We start from the raw sequence: 20,416 nt of genomic DNA on the forward strand, positions 1-20,416 counted from the left end.
CGTGCCGCGTTCATATTATGTTAGTAGTGGTGTGTTACTGAAATGAACCTTACTAAAGGCGGTGTTTCGCAGTTTGAAATTTCGATTTTGAAATATCATCAATTTTGGAAAAATGGAAGACACCATTGGATTTGCTATAGTGATTGCTGTTATTTTATTTGTAACGGTGCTCATCAGGCAATACCTCAAATACGAAAAGGAAAAGTTCCTTAAGGAAATGCAAGGTACGACAAAGAAACATTATTCATCATTATAAAATAGAATGTTACTTAATTAAAAAGATTCATTGAGATAAAATTCAAATATTAAAAATATTTTTAAAAATTTCTTATCCCTCTACAAAATTTGAAGAAATGACATTTAGATCAATTTACATTTTCATTATTTTTCATATCATAAAAATTAATTTAAGTATATGAAATTAACAGACATATTAAAAAGCAAGGAAGATATGTTTTATAAGAATCAATTTCTCAGTTTGAATTTTTATAGTTTTAAGGCAAGAGTTTGATTTATACAGAAATATTTGACTCAATCGAAGGACGTTCTTCATCATTAAAATCACATATGTCAAACATTTTAGTCTGGTTGAATTTTTAAAATATTACTTGAAACACAATGATATTGATCATTATTGTGAAAAAAGTAAATACTAAGATAAAAATTGCCGATTGAGGTGGGTAAATAAGTATATCAACATGTGTGTAATAAATGATTGCACAAATTTCCCATGTAATCCAATGGCATTTTCCTTCATTTTTGTCTCGACGTGGTTTTTAAACAAATTGACAATTTAAGAACCTGTAGGTTAAATAAATATTATATTAATTGGTAGTTGAAGTTTTATAATCCATTTAATTACAGAAGAATAAACATATTAAAAAAATTAATTTATCCCATAATACCTATTTATCAACGCTTATCGGGATAATGTTGCGTTTATCAGCGATAGAATCTATGGATGTTTCTCCCTAACGTAAAACAATTGTAGTTATAATTTAGAGTTAAAATGGAAGATGTCCTAATATCGTCGGCGGTGGTGATTATTATACTGTTCTTTTTAGGATTTTTATTAAGATGGTGTGTTAAAAGCACTGACACAAATAATGAAAGTGTATCTTCCCGAATTAGAAATCGTAATTGTAAGTACCTTCAGTATTTCTTAGTAAAAACTTAAGAAGTAACTAAAATGCAACTATTGTGTGTTAATAACAATCGTTTGCAATATTTTCCACCCTTACTATCCCTAATGTATCTGTGATGTAAATAAATGGTCCAAATATAAAAATAATCCATGGTAGTTCCACCACATTCATGATGTACACGTCTGGAAATCCTGTGTGGAGATTGAGTTGTCTTAAAAATCTATGGAGTAACTTTAGAATCGTTTATGCACATTATCAGACTTGTTTAATGAGTAAACGGTGAGAAGATCTAAGGCACTGCAAGTTATTTCTTTCAATCAAGCTTTATCAAATTCGGTGTGTTGATAGCAAATGCCCTAAACAGTTCTTTGCGATATACAAAACATATATATTACAATGATGTAGCTTCAAAGAAGAAATCTAATCCTAAGAAAACTTATTTGGAGCATTTACAGTGACATGCTCATAAATATGAAAGTTCCTTTCTTGAGTAATGTTTCTGCTTATTTTCTATCATGTGCATAAAAGTTGTAATTATATATATATTTTTAAAAACAATTATAATTGAGTCTTAGATTAAGGTATAGCCACCCACTGGTATTTGGTAATGACTATATAAACAAAATATTATATACAGAATAAAAATGATTTATTTTGATTTTTTAATAGTAAACATAAATATACATAGTTTATTTAACAAACATCAAATTGTTAGAATTAATATAAACTTTATTACAACTTTTTGGAGGCCACATTTACTAAAATAGTTTCAGTTAGTAATCCAGTGAATGTGTGTGTAATGTTAGCATAAAATGGCGGCTGAAATGGGCTTGGTTTATTTTCTTCTTTTGCTAATTTCCTTAATAATAAGTTTAATTCGAATATTCTTACGAAGCTTAAGGAATGACGCCCAGAATGTCGAAGATGATATTTTGCACAACTTGAGTGAGTATTTTTATCTCAAATTTTGGTTTAGTTTAAATTATGAATAGTTTTGTGAAATTTATAATATATAATTGCAAAACGTCACAACAATGGTTAAATTATTAATTAAAACACATGCGTAGATTTTTTTTAATTTAACCCAGTGCGTGACAAAAAAGTTGAACCATAAATTAAAACTTATTTGTTTAATATATAGTAAATTTTCTGACTTTTTTACAACCATTTTAATACGAAATTTGATAAAAATGAAACGCACTTTTTGTTTAATTATGTTTTTAAACAGAATAATATTTTAAATTCTAGTTTAATGTAATGTTGATTTATTTTCAAATACGTTTTTGTTGAGCTCTGGTGATAAATTCAATCATGTTTTGGAGAATGAATAAATTTTGTTTGTATAATGTTGTGATTGAAATAGATTTTGTATATAAAGTCTTCGCTGTTCCCACTAGGTCGTGGTTCTCAAACATTTTGTGGTCGCGGAATTCTTATGATATGAACGGAAAGTTAGCGAAAAATCAGCTGTATATGCAGTTGTTACCTCCTTTATAAAAATTACAGCTAGGTAAATATTATATGTATAATTTTTTAAGTTGATAACTAACCTCTTATTGCATAAAATTACTGGAAATTTATTTGTATAAAAAGTTAAAAAATTAAATTTTTCATGAACAGCCTCTTTGAAATAGGTAAATACCATTGCACTAGTGTAAAAGAATAAATGTCAACAATTTACAAAACTTGATGAATGATTAAAACACTGGAGAGAATGCTGTTTGTTGTTCGTTTTACTCTGATTTGTAAAAGTCATCGATAAATCTTAATCAATATGATAAAACAATATTAGTATTTACGTTTTTTATTATGAATACATATTTATCTAAATCAGTAAACAAATTCAACTAAAATTAATCAAATTAACTGGTAACATTTAATACCAAACCCAGTAAAATTTATTATATAAATATTTTTTAATTGTAATTTATCTATGTATATACCAATATTATTTGGGCAGGTAAATCAGAATTACGGATGTACTATGTTTCTTATAAAAATACATGTTCCGTTATCATTTGTTATCTTATTATATACAGTGATTTAAACATTCAGTTGCTCAACAATTAGCGGTGTTACAATATTCAGTTTTAATATAATGCCGGATCAAGAGTTTATTGAATTTGTGGGATACATGTGTGTCACACTAGTTTTATTACTAGCTCTTTTATTAAAGTGTTTGTGCATCAGAATTCAAAAACGAAAATTTTGTAAGTTTATTCGATTTAATTGTACATTTTTCCTCACAGCTTACAACTAGGAAATATTAATACGTTCCTCCAGTTTATGTGTGTGTGGGTGTTTTTAATGAAGTATTATCAAGCCAATTTTAACTACGTACTTTTATTATGAGATTTAGTAAAGAATTTTTAACGACATATAATTATGTGTGCATATTTTATATACTTACTATTATTTTTCCTTTGTTATTTCCTTAATCGTAAAGTAAATTTTCTTGTTATTAATCTAATTTATCTGCATTAATTTGATAATGAAACAATTGTATATTTTATAATGTTAAAATTAAACATAAGAACAATGTTATAATATTTGGATTTTCCAAAAATTTAAGTACACACACATTACATTCAACATCTAGATATGCATTTTAACCCTTGTAAATGGGAGATTATTTCAAATATTATATTTTTAAATTTGAAGTTAATACCTGTATTCTCTATTTCTCGATGTCTAAAGATAAGATGATTACTAAATAAATATTTGCTATAAATAGACGTCAGAGAACTAATCAGTTAATCTTCACCACAACATTTTGTCATTGCAATAGATCCACCAATTCATTAAATTTTAATTAATTTAACAACTGTATTCTGTAACTGCATATATTTATTTTTATAGACCCTCAATGAAACAACTATGACTGAAAATATATGTAACTAATATGATGATAAAAGCTTTTAATTTTTTAAATTATCTCACGAAATAATGAAAGAAAAATTAAAGAAAATATTCAATTAAAAAAAATATCGTCTAGTTTTACCTGCTTAGTACGAAATACGTAGTAGTGTTGAAGTTTGATAATTAAATTTGTTGCCAAACAAAAAAACGAAACACTCCATCCAATAATAACATAAATATATTTGAATTTTAGTATATTTCCTTTCCTAGAGAAATAGATGGAAATAACAGCTACACACTGTATCCTTTATTAAGGTAATTGCACTGAATTGCAGACGATTAGTGGCAATTTAGGTTCATTGTCCGACTTTTACTGGATTATCCATCTACAAACAAATATTTTTCTTGTTGCTTATCACTACTCCGTTCATTGATTGTTAACTTTTGTATGATGAAGTAAACAATCATTTTTGACGTGCCTCAGTGAACGTTTGGACCGCAGCACTGCGATGTCAAACGCGGCAGAGTTGGGTGTATTATTTATGACGTTATTTATCATACTGTTTTTGTTCTACACATATTTGCAAAAAAGGATGAAACATCAAGAACCGATTTTCTCCTACTACAATCACTGTTCGGCACAATTAAGACTGCAAACTTTATGTAAGTACATTATCAAAAATAAAAAGTTTATGACCATTAACATTAATATATACCAAAAATTAAAATGTGAAAGTTCCTTATACATATTGATTATATCAAATTAACATATATTGTTTCACTTAGTTCTAGATTAGATTAGATTTCTAGTAGGTCTGAATAAAATACCAGAAGATTAATAAGTAACTTGCTGTATTAAAACTTAAATTAAATCTTAACATAAAAGTTCAAGTTACTAAGAATTCAAACAAATTTGCTTCAGTGTAAAAAAAAATATCGTTTTACTCCTCCACATTTTCCAAGTATGGGTTCTTCTTATCTGAAAAAAATAATAAAATGTTTGTGGTAACTATTATTATACAGTATCCATTAACAATTATTTTAACATATTCGAGATTTCGCCATTATTGGTAGTGTTAAGCACAAAACAAGCTTACTCTTTCATCCACATAATCATAAATATTCTTGAAACCGATTAACCTAATTTAAAATGAATGAAAAATAACATTTAAGTTGGTTGCTTTGTAGTTATTAGTTATTTTGTATTACCTGGTTATATATGAATATATTGTTCTTCAGTCGTTGTCCATACATTCACAACGTAGTAACTATTGTTAATTACCCACATTAATTAATCTATTACAATTTAATCCTAAAGAAATGATTGATTAAAAACTTTTGAAAAGAATAATCAATAATTATTGATATTTAATTAAAATCGATAACAAATAATATTGACTTATTGATTTAGTTATTAGAACTACATTGACGTATTTCGTAAAGTGTTTAATGTTTTTGAATGTGTCCTCTGGGATGGAACTACATATTTTAATAGGTTGTGGTACAATTATTGTTTGTTTTATCCTAGCTGGTTGTGTATTTCTGTGTATTAGTAGACGAACAACTATTAGAAATTATCATGCATGGGCGCAATTTTTTGAATGTAAGTTTTTATTGCAGTATCTTTAATAGTTTACTCAAAATCTAAATTGTTTTATATTTTTAATTAAGAAATCACTACAACACAAAATATTGTTCGAAACTACTTTTATTGATGTTATATACAGTTACTATCATAATATATATGTGGTTTGATGAGCAATTTTATTATATATTTATAAATTAAACACACTGTAGATTATATCCTCAAAAACATAATTTTTTAATGACGTATGGGATGTGTCAAACAATAGGAAGGCAACATTTGTGAAGTGAATTCAATTCTATGTACATCAAGTGTAAACATATTTTTCAAGTTTGTTCAAATTGATTGATGATGATTACTCACAGCTTCTAGAAACTAATTGTGACTAAAATCAGCTATGCCTGAAGGTTACTGCATTTTGTTGAAACTTAGTGAGTCATTTTCTAGTATATTTTAAAAGAAAGTAAATGACCAGATAAAAATTATTAAATTACTTTAATCAGTAGCCACAATTGTGAGTCAAATATTGCAGAAGAAGTTATTAAAATAAGAGCAAAATGGAAAATTTAATAGCTCTATCTGGTGGTCTAGCAGCTGGCATTGCCTATCTGGTGTGTTATTTTTGTGTTAGAAAATATATGAGATGGAAGAAGAAGAAAGGTAATTATAATTACACATACAATTAATATTTAGAATATTTTTTATATAAATCTTCACGTTGTCTCTTAAAATAAAGTAGTGGTAACGCGTTAAACATTAAAAAAGAAAAAATTCGATAATTCCATTGAAGCTCAACGATTACATTTAGTTTAAAAAAGGGTTTTAAGTGAATTTTATAATCTGTCTACGATTTGTTGTTCTTTAACAGCTATTCAGTGTAGAAAACGTAACCATAATTTAATTAAATTAACTGAGCAGATATTTCAACACTGATTATGTTTAAATCTATCTGATCGGTACATTTTAGAAACAATAAACCTTAAAAAATGAGTTAACTTTATTATTTTATTATAAATTCTTCGTTTCACAATTTAATTCTTTAATTAATATAGATGTATAAGAAATTTATTATGATTATCATTAACTCGTTACCGAATAAACGAAACTACATGTCCAGAGAAATATGAGTAATAATTTTTAGTTGTCCGACAAAGTGTTCTTTATAGTATGTCTGTATATTTGTTCTCATTCTATTCTACAAATAAAAATTTGGTTAGAAAATTATGTAATATTAATTTAACTTTAACATAGATGTGTGAATTTTCAATTAGTCCACTGAATTGCTGTCATTTTGCTAATTTACATATCGTTGTGCCATACCATATGTTGCATGTATAGATTGGTGTCTGTAATATATTTTTATATTTTTTTTGTCTTTGGTAATAAAGAAGATAACAACATGCAACTTCCACCAAATTTTACATATAAAAGAACATATGTTATTCCATTTGAAATTTTCAAAAAAAAAAAAAAATAATAATAATTCGAATTATAATATAGAAACAACCATACAATTTTTGTATATAGTAAAAAATGCTGCGAAGGAAAACTTTTTCTGATACTAAATTTATCATTTTCCGATGTACCAAAGAGGAGCTATCATCCTTTATCTTTCTCATTGTGTTACAACCACTTTATTTTAAGCGATATAGTTTTTAAATTAGGAAGAATTGATTTATCTGATAAAGTAACAGTGTTACATCTCTTAGTGGCCATTCGAAAGACAACTATTTCCCAAGTGTTATTAAGGACTATTTGTGTAATCGTCGACTTTACAATTTGGCTACCCGGTACAATATAATTACAAAATGTATATATAAGGTGGGCCAAAAAAATCGGCTATTATTTTTTTCACTTCCGACACTGAAAAATTGATTTCTAGACACCTTTAAAAACTGTTATTAGTTTTAATAGGAAAGTCTTTCTCTTCTCAGTTTTCTAATTTTTCTTGAGTCCAACATGGCAAAATTCATATTTCGGTATTACTTGATCATACAGAAAATTTGTGTTTACATTTCTTGTAGCAAATTGAACGCTCTATAAAAAGGTATCTTACAATTTTTTCATAGCTTTTACCGTTTTCAAGATATCAGAGGTAAAATTTTAAAGAATTTTGAATTATGAATTTTGAAAAGTTGGTTCCTAGACACCTTTAAAAATTGCTGTTCGTTTTAATAGGAAAGTCTCCCTCATCTCAGTTTTCCAATTTTTCCAGTCCAACATGGCAAAATTCATATTTCGGTATTACTTGATCATACAGAAAATTTGTGTTTACATTTCTTGTAGGAAATTGAACGCTCTATAAAAAGGTATCTTACAATTTGTTCATAGCTTTTACCGTTTTCAGGATATCAGAGGTAAAATCTTGAAGAATTTAAGAAAAATTTCTTTTTTATTTCTAAATTTTATAAAAAAATAATAAATAAAATAATCATTCAGAAGATATTCGCATTTGAATGCCAAAACGTGTTGATTTTAATAGTTTTTTAATAAATATTTTAAATTTATCCATTTAAGTCAACAATTTTAAGACAATTCATTATCTATTTCATAAAAAAATAAAGTTTTTTATTTAAGAAATATCATTAAATAAAAAAAAAATAAAATTAAATTAATAAAAAAGAAAAAAGTAAATAAATTAAAAATCAGCTGTTAATTATTTCGTTTTAGTTATATACAAGAAGGCGCTTAGGGGCCCCAAAAACTATGTATGCAATGTAGAGGAAACATATAAATGAAAAAAAAAAACAGATGGCGTTAGTATGACAAGTTATGAACAACACTTAGAAAACCTAACAACAACTACCAACATTTGTGGAAAAAAATTGAGTTACATTTTAAATAAATCCCTTGAAAAATATTAAATTACTAAACTAAACTGTGATTATGAAAATAATAAATTATGAAAAATGAATGAATTGAATTGAATTTTTGAATATCACAATATTTTCTTTAAAAAAATCTTTTACTCCACGGATTAATAGTGTGTTTTCTTAATTGATTCGTTAAACTGGTTTTAATGTACCAACGACGGCAGCGAAAAGTTCCATAAAAAAACCGTCTACCACATTAGCAGTTTGCAGCAATAATAAATTTGTAAATTTGCAGTCATACTGCGGTGTGGAATTGATTATCACGTATCACTACTACCGGTCCGCTCAATGACAGCCGAACCAAACGGCGGACGGTCGAGTGCGCAAAGTTTTTTTATTTATTTATTATTATTATTCAAGTTTTAATTGTACCGCACTGTCTCACTGACACGAATAAATTAACATAATTCCCATTCCGTTTTATTTTATCTAAAATGTAAACAGCACTAATATTCAAAACAAGACTGCCACCGATAAATATAATGTACCTGTAACAGCACATTTCAAGACTGGTTCGGCGATATTATGGATGGTTCCATGCCAGTGATAGTGTTTCTGGTGATGCTCGGTTGCGTTTTCATCCTGTACACATACATCCAATGCAAAATTAAGGGCAAGGAGAACTCGTCGTTCTACAGGTACCACACCGTTCCCGCGTGCAATGCCGATTTTCTTCTGTGGATATGTAAGTTGCATGAAAATGTCACGGTGCCGCCGGTTTTATTTATCTTGTTTTCGCTTTGTAAATATTTTGGCAGCGAACGACGGCGACCGTGGTTCGGGAACGTCGTGATTTATTTCAAAAATTTATTTTCACATGTACGCCTTAATAATTAATCGAGCCCGATTTTATGGTATCAAAATAGATTTTGTGTAGGGACGATCCATTTTCCAGTTGTTGTGTAATTTCAAGATAGAACTCGTTCACGTTCAGTTATCATTTGTTTACACTGTACACACATTACACACAAGTATTTATTTATTTATTTATCTGAAACAAATTGGTACTTAAACTGTACACCTACATGTAAGATATTTTTATTGTTATGTAGTAGTAGTAATAGTACGTGAGACTTTATATTTGTTTAACGTAACATAAAGTTGTTTTACAGTTGGAACATGCCGTAAAAATTTCAAAGGAAACTTTAGAACAACAATAAATGTCGAAACGAATATAATTTGTAAATTTACCTGTGGACCGTAAATTATATTAAGTTGTTTGTTTGAAATTTTGTCCTGAGATAAATATGTCATTGAAGGTTAATACGAGGTTTGACAATGGATTACTTCATTACAGTATCGTTTTCCATAACAATTCTTCAGCTGGTCTTTCATTCATGTCAACGAACACATTCAAATCAATGATGTTGAGTTTATCATGTGGGTATGTAAGTGAATTAATCGAAAAATCAACCTTGATTATGTGATTAAACCAACCACAATATAATTTTTTTTATTTACGGTTGACGCAAGTTTTAATAAGGAACAGAACGGTCACCTTAATAGTGTAATGTCCTTCTGCATGAATAGAATGTTTTTATTAATAAAAATAAAAACAAATAAAGGATGTAAAATAAATATCGTGAACACATTGTCTATCATAACTTTCTAATTTTTTCCTGGGTGATTTTATAAATTATAAATTTCAGTGTAAAAATGGTTTTTCCAAAACTGATAAATCTATTTTTTTATATTTTGACCTTGTAATCGTAGAAAAACCAAGTTTGTGTGTTTAAATTTATTATATCGTAGTTTATGTTAAATTATAAGTCACAATTTATCATGTAACCGTTAATTATTCTAATTATTGACAAATATTAAATCTAAATTTAGCAAAGTTGTGTTTATCATCCGTGATATTCTTTTCAGATTGAAACTTAGTTATTTTAACAATATTATAAAAGTGTGTAATATAAAATATTATATACATATATGTAGTTTATTCAGATTTAATAAAATAGTTAAGTGTAAATATAATAAACTCATAAATATAACTTTTGTATTAATAATAGTTAATTCGTTAATCTGTTAACACAATGAAGATGAGACTTACGTTAAACTTGAATGTAAATAGGTGTTAAACAATCAGTGTATTATGGTGTGAATCACATCTGCGGTTACTCAACAATAAGATCTTCAAAGTTACATAAAACTTAATTTGTTTATTTATAATAGACGATTAAGTATGTTTATAAAAAAATATGGTTTAGAACAGTTCAGATATATGTAATGAAAGGTGCTTAATGGGTCTGCATTTTTCATTGAAAATTAAAAAAAAATGTCTGTTATCATATACAACTGTAGTTAAATCAGTTTATGTGACTATCAGTTTGGAATTTAATAAAACTACCTAATATAAAGTATTATTTATCAAATATTTTCTTCAAAATGGACTATAATTATCTGGAAATACAACAAATTCATAAAATATCATATTAACCATTACTAGTGTTATATCAATATCTGAGATAACAATTAATTGCGGAGGGAAATTAATATTGAATCTAATTATTTCCTTTTTTTCAGCACAACGACAGCAAAATGAAGTATTCAGCATTAGCGGTAGAGTACAAGGACAAAACCCCACTCAAACGTTGAGCAGTGATGCATTTGTATCCATAGGACATATTACAGCTAGTAATCAATTTAATAAACCACCCACAAATGACGGTAAAATTTTGCGTTAGCTACTTAACCGTGCAGCGTTATAAATATAATTTTGATCGTTACAGAGCCTCCTTCGTATGAAGAAGCAATATGCCTACCCGTACCTGATCTTCGACAGACCAGGATACAAGTGCAGCAACCCCCAAGCCACACAGTTGCAATGAACTGAAACAAATCCAACCATGTGCCTTCACTCAGTACTTAAATGTGATAATCTAGTATAAGTTTCGAGCTGTATATTAACTCGTGTCTTAGTTTTAAATATTTTAATTAAATTATTAAGCCAAATAAATATTTTTTCGACGATAGTGTATATAGTTAAGCGTTATTGTATAATGTAGAATAAAAGAATCTAATGCAGAAAAAAAAAACAACAAAACTTAAAAGTAATTTACTATAAATAAATGATATGTAATTTTTAACAGTTGATTTATTACTCTTAAGCCCTCAGATATAACAAAAACAAGTCCAGTAATTAAGAAAATTGTTATCTGACAAAGATAATTTATTAATGAGACCTGTAAGATAAAATAAAAATAATACGTATTAAATTAAAACGTCTGAAATAGATAAGAAGACAACGGTCTAATCGTTTTATTAATCGTTCTTTTAATATGTAAAATTAAAAAAGAATTTACAGTATCATTTTAAAAATATATTTAGTTCTGTAAGTGAACTTGGTTGTATACCTTATGAACGTAAATTGGTGCTTTTAATTTAACTATTTGATTAAACAGTATCTAAAGTTAAACTTGTTTCATCACGCTTCAATAAATTAATTAAAAATCTAAATGGTCTAGTAATTAAAATCTTGAAATTACTTCGTATTATATTTCATATTAAAAATGTTGTATGGATATTGTGGTCCTGTACTTGAGGCATTAAACGGGGATAATCGCATAAGATCTGTGAATTCGTTGTTTAATAAAGTTATTTTTATATAAAATAATTATATTATTACACATTGTTTTATGACATTAATAACTTCATAAAGGTAGCTAAAAACAATAGTTGACGTTGCATATAATTTTTTATGATATGGATAAACAAGTATTATATCTTCATTGTTCGGAGCTCGTAACTATTTGATTTAGATCTCGTTCACACATAGAAGGTGTAAAAGTATATCATTAATCAAATAAAATGTTTAAATAAGTAAATGTGTTCTGAGTTGTGTTCATCAAACAAATATAACCATTTGATTAGAAGTATGGGTTAAGGGAACACCAGTCCAGCAAGTGTAAAAAGTGATTTATTAAAATGTAAATAATATTGGTGAGTATAAACATTTTTTTACAATATTTTACTATGTATACGATAAGATACATTTTAAGTAAGTACCTATGTAGATGTGTTACGAGTTACAATGTTAAAAATGTAGGTATTATATACAGTTAACGGAGAAGTTATTTTGTTAACAGTTAATTCGTTAACGAATAAGCTAGCTTCGTTAATCGTTAATTCGTTAACGTAATGAAGATGTAACGTAAGTTAACGTTAAATATAATAGGTTTTTAAAAATTATTACATTATACAATGAATTAAATCAATGTTTTTACTGTGGCTACTCAACAATAAAATATAAAAAGTAATATAAAATTGTTATAAATTTATTTTGAAAAAATTTGAGCTACACGTAACAAAGTGTTTATGACTTTGGAAAGAAGAAAAAATTAGAAAAATAACGTTTTCCAATACCATATATAGTTGTTTATATTTAATAAAAATTAATAAATGTTTGGCAACAAAAAGATAATTGTAATTTCCATGAGTTTTATGATTTATTTGTGTGTTAATTGTTTATTAAGTTAAGTCGAGTTAACTTCGAAGTTACATCAACCAAAACACGATTAACATTATTTGTTTAAATGTCATCCACGGAGTAACATGGTCAATAACTATGTCACCTATTTGAATATATTATTAAATGTAGTCGTTAATTAATTATCTAGTTAATAATAATAAGATTACTTTAAAGATCATTTGTGAACACTTTAGTTATATTAAATTAACACGAAAGGATAAAAAGACGAACATTTAAGTCAGTTTTAATTTTATTTTCGTTCTTTTAAATTTAGAATAGGAAAAACAAGTAAATGATTTATTCAAATAATTATGATGGGTTAAATCTAATAATAATTCACTTGATATTCTGGGAAGCCAAATTTATAATTTTATCTTATATCTTTTCAAATTTTTGTTACTTTTTTATTTATGTGTAGCCATATTATGTTATTTACGCAAAATGAAACCGAATTAGAAATTAACTAAATTTTCAAAACAGGCGAGAATATCTGATCAATTTTTTTCGACATCAAAATAGATACCACTAAAGATAATATTCAGTAAAAATTTGAAATTCGGCTGCTGCTTTTAAAATATGGAAATATTTCGATAATTAAATAGTAAATAATTAAAAAAAATTCTCGAAAAGTTATTCACTAATTAATATTTTTTATACGTAGTGTGTACAGATGTTGATCAAAAACACTTTTTACATATTGATATACCACAATACTGTGTGTTAATGTGTGATTTAATGAACGACAACACAAAATTTTCTGAATTTTTAATCAAAACTTAATTAAATTTTCAGGTATGATTCACATTAGTGTGAATGCATCAATTCGAAACACCCAGTTAAAAACTTCTGCCTGCTGTAAAGATCGATGCATCAAGCAGCACTTGGTATTGGTTTATCTAATCAGTTATAACTGATTAAAACAAAAATCAATGCTTTATCTAGGAGACTTATGAGTATGTAGTTTGCACTGGATGTAGCATGTAAAAATTTACGGAAACGTGTTATTTTTAGAATGTCGTTCGAGTTTTTCTTGCTCGGTACATTGATCGTTATATTTCTCATTTCTTTTTGTGGATTGCTCCAGAAAGTTCGACAAACGTATGAAACTGAACGAAGAATTATCGGTGAGTTTAACACATATGTAATTTAGCAACTTTTTCTGTATGTATGAGTAAGGGTTCAATTCATGATGTGACTGGACAATTTCATTTGGAACACATACCATATATATATACTTAAACATTTACATGTTAGTGTTTGCCAAATCTAAAGTGAAACAAACATTGTAAACAAAACTTTTTATTCCTAATTCAAATAAATTTATTACAGTCCTATTAATTTAGTCAAGATAGTAAGGTCCGATAATAGCTAATAATGTACTGATAGTAAGTGTAATCGTATTTATCAACTACTAAAATTGGAATTAGTCGTAAATATGGAACGTTACATATCTGCCCATACAATAACAATTATTTATTAACTTATTTTCATCATTTTTTGCCCCGTTAGACAGATAAATCATGCTGGACCCTGAGGTTATTTTTCGTGTCTGAAGTAATTTTGGAATTTTAAACAATTCCTCCGTAAAATCCCAATTAAAAAACAAATTTATTTCAGAACGCGCCCAAATTAACAATCAAAATGCTGCCACGTCGATCGTCGAGCTCTACAATCCGTCCTTCGATTGCGATAACGAGGGCATTTTTCCCAATGCCCCACCGCCGTATTCACGTAAGTAATTTGGCGTGGCATTTCCAAAAAATTACTCACCGACATTCGTAATACACATTTCTTTTTATCTGTGTTGCAGAACTCGACCTGCCACCAAACTACGAGGACATAATGAAAGATGTGGTACTGACACCGGCAAACATCAATTCCAACCGGAACAATGCCAATAACCAAACGAACACCGAATTGAATTGCGCACAAAACGGCACAAACGTTCCACAAATTCGAGTATCCACAATTTCAAATTAGCACGCATTTCCGCAGAATTTAATCAATTACAACGACGCCGCTTTACAGCTAATTAATCAAAGTTTATATTTAATCTTGAGTGATCCGAACCAAAATAGATTGATACATTCTAAAATTAAATTGTGTAAATTTTCACTTTTGTAACTGTAAACTAGTTATCCGGCACTTTATTAAAAATGCCCGTAATTTATGAGATCAGGTTTTGCCTCTATTAATTCGCCGGTGGTTTGAACTTACGTAAATTATTTACATTGTATTAATATAGATCTTTTTGTTATTAAAACTAGTCACGTATGTTACTTAGTTTACTTGTTAAAGATATTAATTAACATTATCCGTTGTTAGGTTACCATCACACACATTTTTCAGATCTTCTAAGACATTGGAGATGAATGTCTTATAAACTAGTAACTGAAAAACTCGTTCGTTTGAATTTATAAAATTTATACTGTAAATACTACAGTAATGATCGTTTGAATTTATAAAATTTCTACTGTAAATACGTCAAGATATATTTTTATTACATCGTAAGTTTGGATTAATAAATTATCTGTTTAACTTCTTGTTTTTAATCTTTTTAATACACTGTACAAACAAATCTTTGAGAATCTTACGTACTAATATGGATCTTTTTGTTACTGAAACTAGTCACAACTCTAGGGCTATAATTACTTCTAAAAAGATATTATAAGGTTAATTAATATAATTAATTGTAGGACAATATTTTATCTGTTTTATAATATGTAAATATAGTAATAAGGCAATAAATAAATAAATATTAAAAGTATGCATGGTATTTATTTAAATTTTAAATAGGAATATATGATTAATATTTAATGTACGAGTGTTTATAACAATACTAAAATAGTTCAACAAGGGTAAAACAATATAAATAAACAAATTCAAATACAAACAAAGCATTTATCAAAATATCTACCGGCTGTCAACGAATCCATTAGACAAAGCATAATTAAAAAAATAGACAATTTTTTTTTTTAATGTCACAGTTTGATCGAAAATTGTCTCAATAATCCAAAAGTGTAAAAATATAGAGTATTCCATTTAAAAATTTGAAAACAGAACCATTTCCGATGTAACCGGAAGTGACCGAAAAGTGAAAAATATTCGAAAATTCTTCATACTCTTTACCTATACCAGATCTAATTTTGATACATCGCGTGTCCTAGAAGCTATGCCTTGTCTAATGGATTCGTTGACACCCGGTATAGTAAGAACATATTTGAAGACCCTCATCAATCTATATATACAGTGTGAGAGGAGGACACCTCCATAAAATTTGTATTATTTGTTCAATTTTTATTATTGTAAAGCATGAAAAGCGGTTTACCGCCGTATAAGGTCATTTGGACTGCAGAATTATCGGTCTCATCCTTTGCTACTTCTGATTGCTGAACATCGAAGACAACAACTACAGTGACGTAGAGAACGACAACAACGAAAAAGAGTAAGACAACGTCGGGGAGAAACACGGCAAGCTCAGTTTGACGTTGAACGACATGTACACCGAACAATGGGCTTTATGGTATGGGACAGCGCAACGCAACAAGAAGTAGTGGAGCCGAATGTTCTTCCTTACTTTAACCGGCCCAGGGATCCAATATTTCAACAATGTAGTGCTCTAAGCCGGGTTGCCCTAGCCCAGGGTTAGTTTAAACTTTTTTGAAGAAACCCATGTGAATCTGATGCCATGGATAGCCAGATTCCTCGATCTTTCACCCCAACATGTTGTTTGGGATACGTTGAATAGAAAGCGATGAAATTTACCAGAGCCCCTACAGATTTTGGAGATTCTAAGACATGAAGGGTAGCTTGGGATACTATACCTCAAAATAAAATAGACCACCTTATTGAATCAATGTCAAGAGCTGTAGGGGAGTGTTTAGGCAACATCGAGAGATAAACATATATTTTTTACTTTGATATTTTGTTTCCAATTTCAATAATTTGCTATAACATCCATGTTTTACCACAACAATATTACATTTGAACATCGCCTTCGTGGTGTTGCAATTTCTTTGTCATTTAGTATATGTACATATATAAGTACTTATGACAAAATGTCACATTTTTTAGCTCAAAAATAAAACCTATAGGGTAATTATTTAGGCATGAAAATTGAAGAAATCATACTAGTAAATTTTTTATAGAAAATCTAACTATCCCTCAGAATTAAGCACTCTCTGAAATAGGTATATACCAAAGTTAATAAAAAAATTATGCAATATGCAAATTCATGTTTCTGTAGAAATATTAAAAATCATATTCTTTTTAAGAATTTATTTTTTTAATCAAGTTGTCTACGGAATAAGCTGTCAAAATAGCACAAATTATCTCACTTATCGAGAATATTGGAATTTTTTACATATGGGCCACAATGTAATTGTATTGTTCTTAAGAGCAATATATTTTTTTTTAATAATGTTAAACTGAAAAATCCAGATTGATATCTGATACAAATTTTAGATTTTTTAAAACTCAACTGAAATTCTTACGTTCGTTCATTTGATTCATTCTTAATAAATCACCGTTTTAACTGATTATGTAAAGTTATGCGTGCATGTGTGAAATGACAAATCGTGATTCGTAGAAACAATGCTGTACAGTAATAACAGTAGATTCATTTTAAGTAATCAAACACAATTCCATGTTTAAATTTTGAAACAATATGTATGGAGTCTTGTCAAGTATTCGTTCATAATGCAGGTCATCCCACATTTCTAATTATAGGAATAATCCATTAAAAAGTATACGATTTCCATTGAAAATTGAATTACGATAATGCATACTAAAAATAAACAAAGGCTTGACACCACGGAAGTGGTAATAATGTATTATAAAATGTTTTCTTATCTGGTTACGCTTAAAATACTGTTTCCTATTTATAGAATTATATATAAATAAATAATTCGTGATGTCAATTTATAAATATGTAATCGAGGATATAGTAATTGTTCTACGAGTGGATAAGTGCAAAAATAAAAAAGGAAAATGTTTTTCATTAAAACACAACGTATAATTTAAAAAGAAAAGCACGTCCCTATCATCTTGACGTGGTCGACGACGATATTGAATCCTTGATAACAGTAGTTTACACAAAAAGAAACGCATCACGTTGAGATAAACTTATAATTTACAATAAATTTTTCGCAGAATAAAAAAATCTGATGCTTTCTTATGTAAAAAAATGTAATAAATAAGGGGAATGATTAATGAATGATAATTGATGATTAAATTAAAAATGCGTATTTTTTAATCTTCCAATGGACAAAATTATATCAACTTTTAATTTTATGGTCTTTCATTGCTTTCTATGAATTTAAATCGAGAGAAACAAGAAGAGGTGGCTAAGAACTTACCATTAAATCGTTTCCTGTATTATTAAAAAATCTAGGAAAATCAACCAAGCTAAAAAAAATTGTCTGACTTCGAAATATTTAAAATAAAATCGATAACTGAATAATGCTAATGTCAAAAAACAATCCAATCAATCGTTAAGAGAAATTAAAGCCAACCTAAATAAAATGGGACTTGAAATTAGTTCAAAGATTGTGAGAAGATAGTGTAGGGGGTTCGTTAGAGCTCAAACCTACAAGACCAGAACTGGTAAAGTTCAGTGAGATAAGTGATAAAAATATTCTTGACCTGCCAACAAAATTTCATTTGAAAATCGTATTTTTATTCAATTAAATGAAAGAACTGATTTATTCATTATTAATTAACTAGGCGTAATTACTCGAAAATGATATATAAAAATTAAATAATATTTTTGTTTACTTATTACAATGAAATAAAACGAGATAAATGATAAAAATACTGTTGTCCACTTTTCAAAAATTTCATTTGAAAATCATTTTTTATCAATTAAATGGAGTTATTAATTAAGTTACTTAAATTTACTTAATTTATCATATATCCATTGAATACTTATAGTGGTGGCCATAATTAGAGCAACTTATTAAAAATATGAGCTCTACTATCTTGAATTGGATGCGAGTACAAATAATGTTTATTTTACTTACTATGTAACGATCAATCAAACTGCGTAGTTTTTCATTTTTCAATGCACAAAATTATAGCAACTTTTTATTTTATTGTCTTCCATTGTTTTCTGTGAATTTAAATATAATATATTATTACTAACTATTCTTGTTTATTAGAATTATTTATACATACATTTGTCGAAATGAAACTGTAATAAAAATTATAATCTGCGTTACCAGGACCGAGAGAAACAAGAAGAGGTTGTTAAGAGTTGATGGTTAAATAAGTCAATCATTTCCCCTATTATTAAAAAATTTAGAGAAATTGGCCAAATAGTATCGACGAAAAAATTTGTACCCATACTTACAATAAAAACTCTTGTTTCTACTAAAAAAATGATTTCCTTAGCATCACATTCATTGGACCATAGAACATTTGAGACGAGCAGTATTTAGTAACAAGTCTGAATTTAATTTATAAAAGAATGATGGTTCTGCTTTTATTAAACATCCTACAGGGATGAAACTACACAAAAAGTTTGTTACACCCACAGTGAAACAGTGGTGAAGCAGTTATGCTATGGGAATGCTTCATTTCTTCTGACGAAGGTTCCCTTAGACTTATTTGTGTACAGGGATATATAAAACAATTTTCTTCTATATATATTGAACAAATTATGCTCTTTATAAATGTATTTGGATGGACACGATCCAAACGCAAATCCAATCGATGTATTGTCTGGACCATCACAATCTCCAGACATCAACTCTATAGAAAACATGGATTCTCCACGTTTATAACCAAATTATACATACCTAAATTTACACATTTAAATAAACTTATCACAGCAATTCACGAAGGAATACATATTGCTGTATATTCGGTAAAGTAAGTAAAAAACAAACAGGATATTATACTATGTGTTAAGTTGAATAAAATATATTTAATAATTAAAAATGGAGTTTATGCCATGGAGATAGGCCAAAAGTAAAAAACAAAGAGGATATTATACTAAGTGTTAAGTTGAATAAAACATATTTAATAATTAAAAATCTCTTTAAAAACTAAAATTACTACATAAAATTGAACTTCAGATATCAATTTTGAAAAATATATGTAACATTTTATAGAATAAGAATGTAGTAGTTTTTATAACACTGTATAAAACAGCATTAATAAATTAATATTATTTTAATAGTTAAACATTAAATAAGAGAGTTATGGCTAAAATAATTAACATTTTAAAAAGTTGTCATAATAATGACCACTACTGTGATGCTCACTTTGAGAAGGAGTAAATTTTTGCAGGAAACTGTAAAATGAAAACAAGAAGAAAATTATATATACAAAAAATTAACCTTTTAATAAATTTACTTTCAGTTAAGAACAGAAAATAAGGTAATTAACATATACGAAAAGTATTATAAAATACAGTTTCAGTAATGTTCTTTGTAATTTTTAACCTTCAGATGGCACATAAGTGGTTTAAAACGTTCGTCTG

The 20,416-nt window shown here is 27.6% G+C and overlaps 2 protein-coding genes across 5 annotated transcripts; both read left to right on the forward strand.

The window, feature by feature from the left end:
• The first annotated feature begins 17 nt into the window (after nt 1-17).
• On the forward strand, nt 18-11,551 carry LOC109595585 (uncharacterized). 4 transcript variants are annotated; one of them, XM_049961317.1, is made up of 4 exons: nt 6,027-6,249; nt 8,960-9,147; nt 10,989-11,132; nt 11,195-11,551. In XM_049961317.1, exons 1-4 carry the CDS (start codon nt 6,233-6,235, stop codon nt 11,296-11,298), a joined length of 453 nt encoding a protein of 150 aa, XP_049817274.1. In that variant the 5' UTR covers nt 6,027-6,232; the 3' UTR covers nt 11,299-11,551. The 4 variants fall into 4 exon arrangements, with proteins under 4 accessions (XP_019866542.1, XP_049817275.1, XP_019866557.2 ...); XM_020010983.2 differs by lacking the exons at nt 6,027-6,249; nt 8,960-9,147 and adding an exon at nt 18-224; XM_049961318.1 differs by lacking the exons at nt 6,027-6,249; nt 8,960-9,147 and adding an exon at nt 985-1,142.
• Nucleotides 11,552-12,209: 658 nt separating this feature from the next.
• On the forward strand, nt 12,210-15,700 carry LOC109595655 (uncharacterized). Its single transcript, XM_020011077.2, has 5 exons — nt 12,210-12,404; nt 13,726-13,886; nt 13,945-14,057; nt 14,551-14,664; nt 14,744-15,700. Exons 3-5 carry the CDS (start codon nt 13,946-13,948, stop codon nt 14,911-14,913), a joined length of 396 nt encoding a protein of 131 aa, XP_019866636.1. The 5' UTR covers nt 12,210-12,404; nt 13,726-13,886; nt 13,945; the 3' UTR covers nt 14,914-15,700.
• Nucleotides 15,701-20,416: the final 4,716 nt, after the last annotated feature.

This window comes from Aethina tumida, chromosome 1 (assembly GCF_024364675.1).
Source record: "Aethina tumida isolate Nest 87 chromosome 1, icAetTumi1.1, whole genome shotgun sequence".
Taxonomy (NCBI): Eukaryota; Metazoa; Arthropoda; class Insecta; order Coleoptera; family Nitidulidae; genus Aethina; species Aethina tumida.

Coding starts and splice junctions, on each gene's coding strand:
- LOC109595585 (XM_049961317.1), top strand. Junction 9,148..10,988: donor CGATTTTCTTCTGTGGATAT/GTAAGTTGCATG, acceptor CCTTTTTTTCAG/CACAACGACAGCAAAATGAA. Junction 11,133..11,194: donor TAAACCACCCACAAATGACG/GTAAAATTTTGC, acceptor TGATCGTTACAG/AGCCTCCTTCGTATGAAGAA.
- LOC109595655 (XM_020011077.2), top strand. CDS start 13,946: ATGTCGTTCGAGTTTTTCTTGCTCGGTACATTGATCGTTATATTTCTC. Junction 14,058..14,550: donor AACTGAACGAAGAATTATCG/GTGAGTTTAACA, acceptor AATTTATTTCAG/AACGCGCCCAAATTAACAAT. Junction 14,665..14,743: donor TGCCCCACCGCCGTATTCAC/GTAAGTAATTTG, acceptor TCTGTGTTGCAG/AACTCGACCTGCCACCAAAC.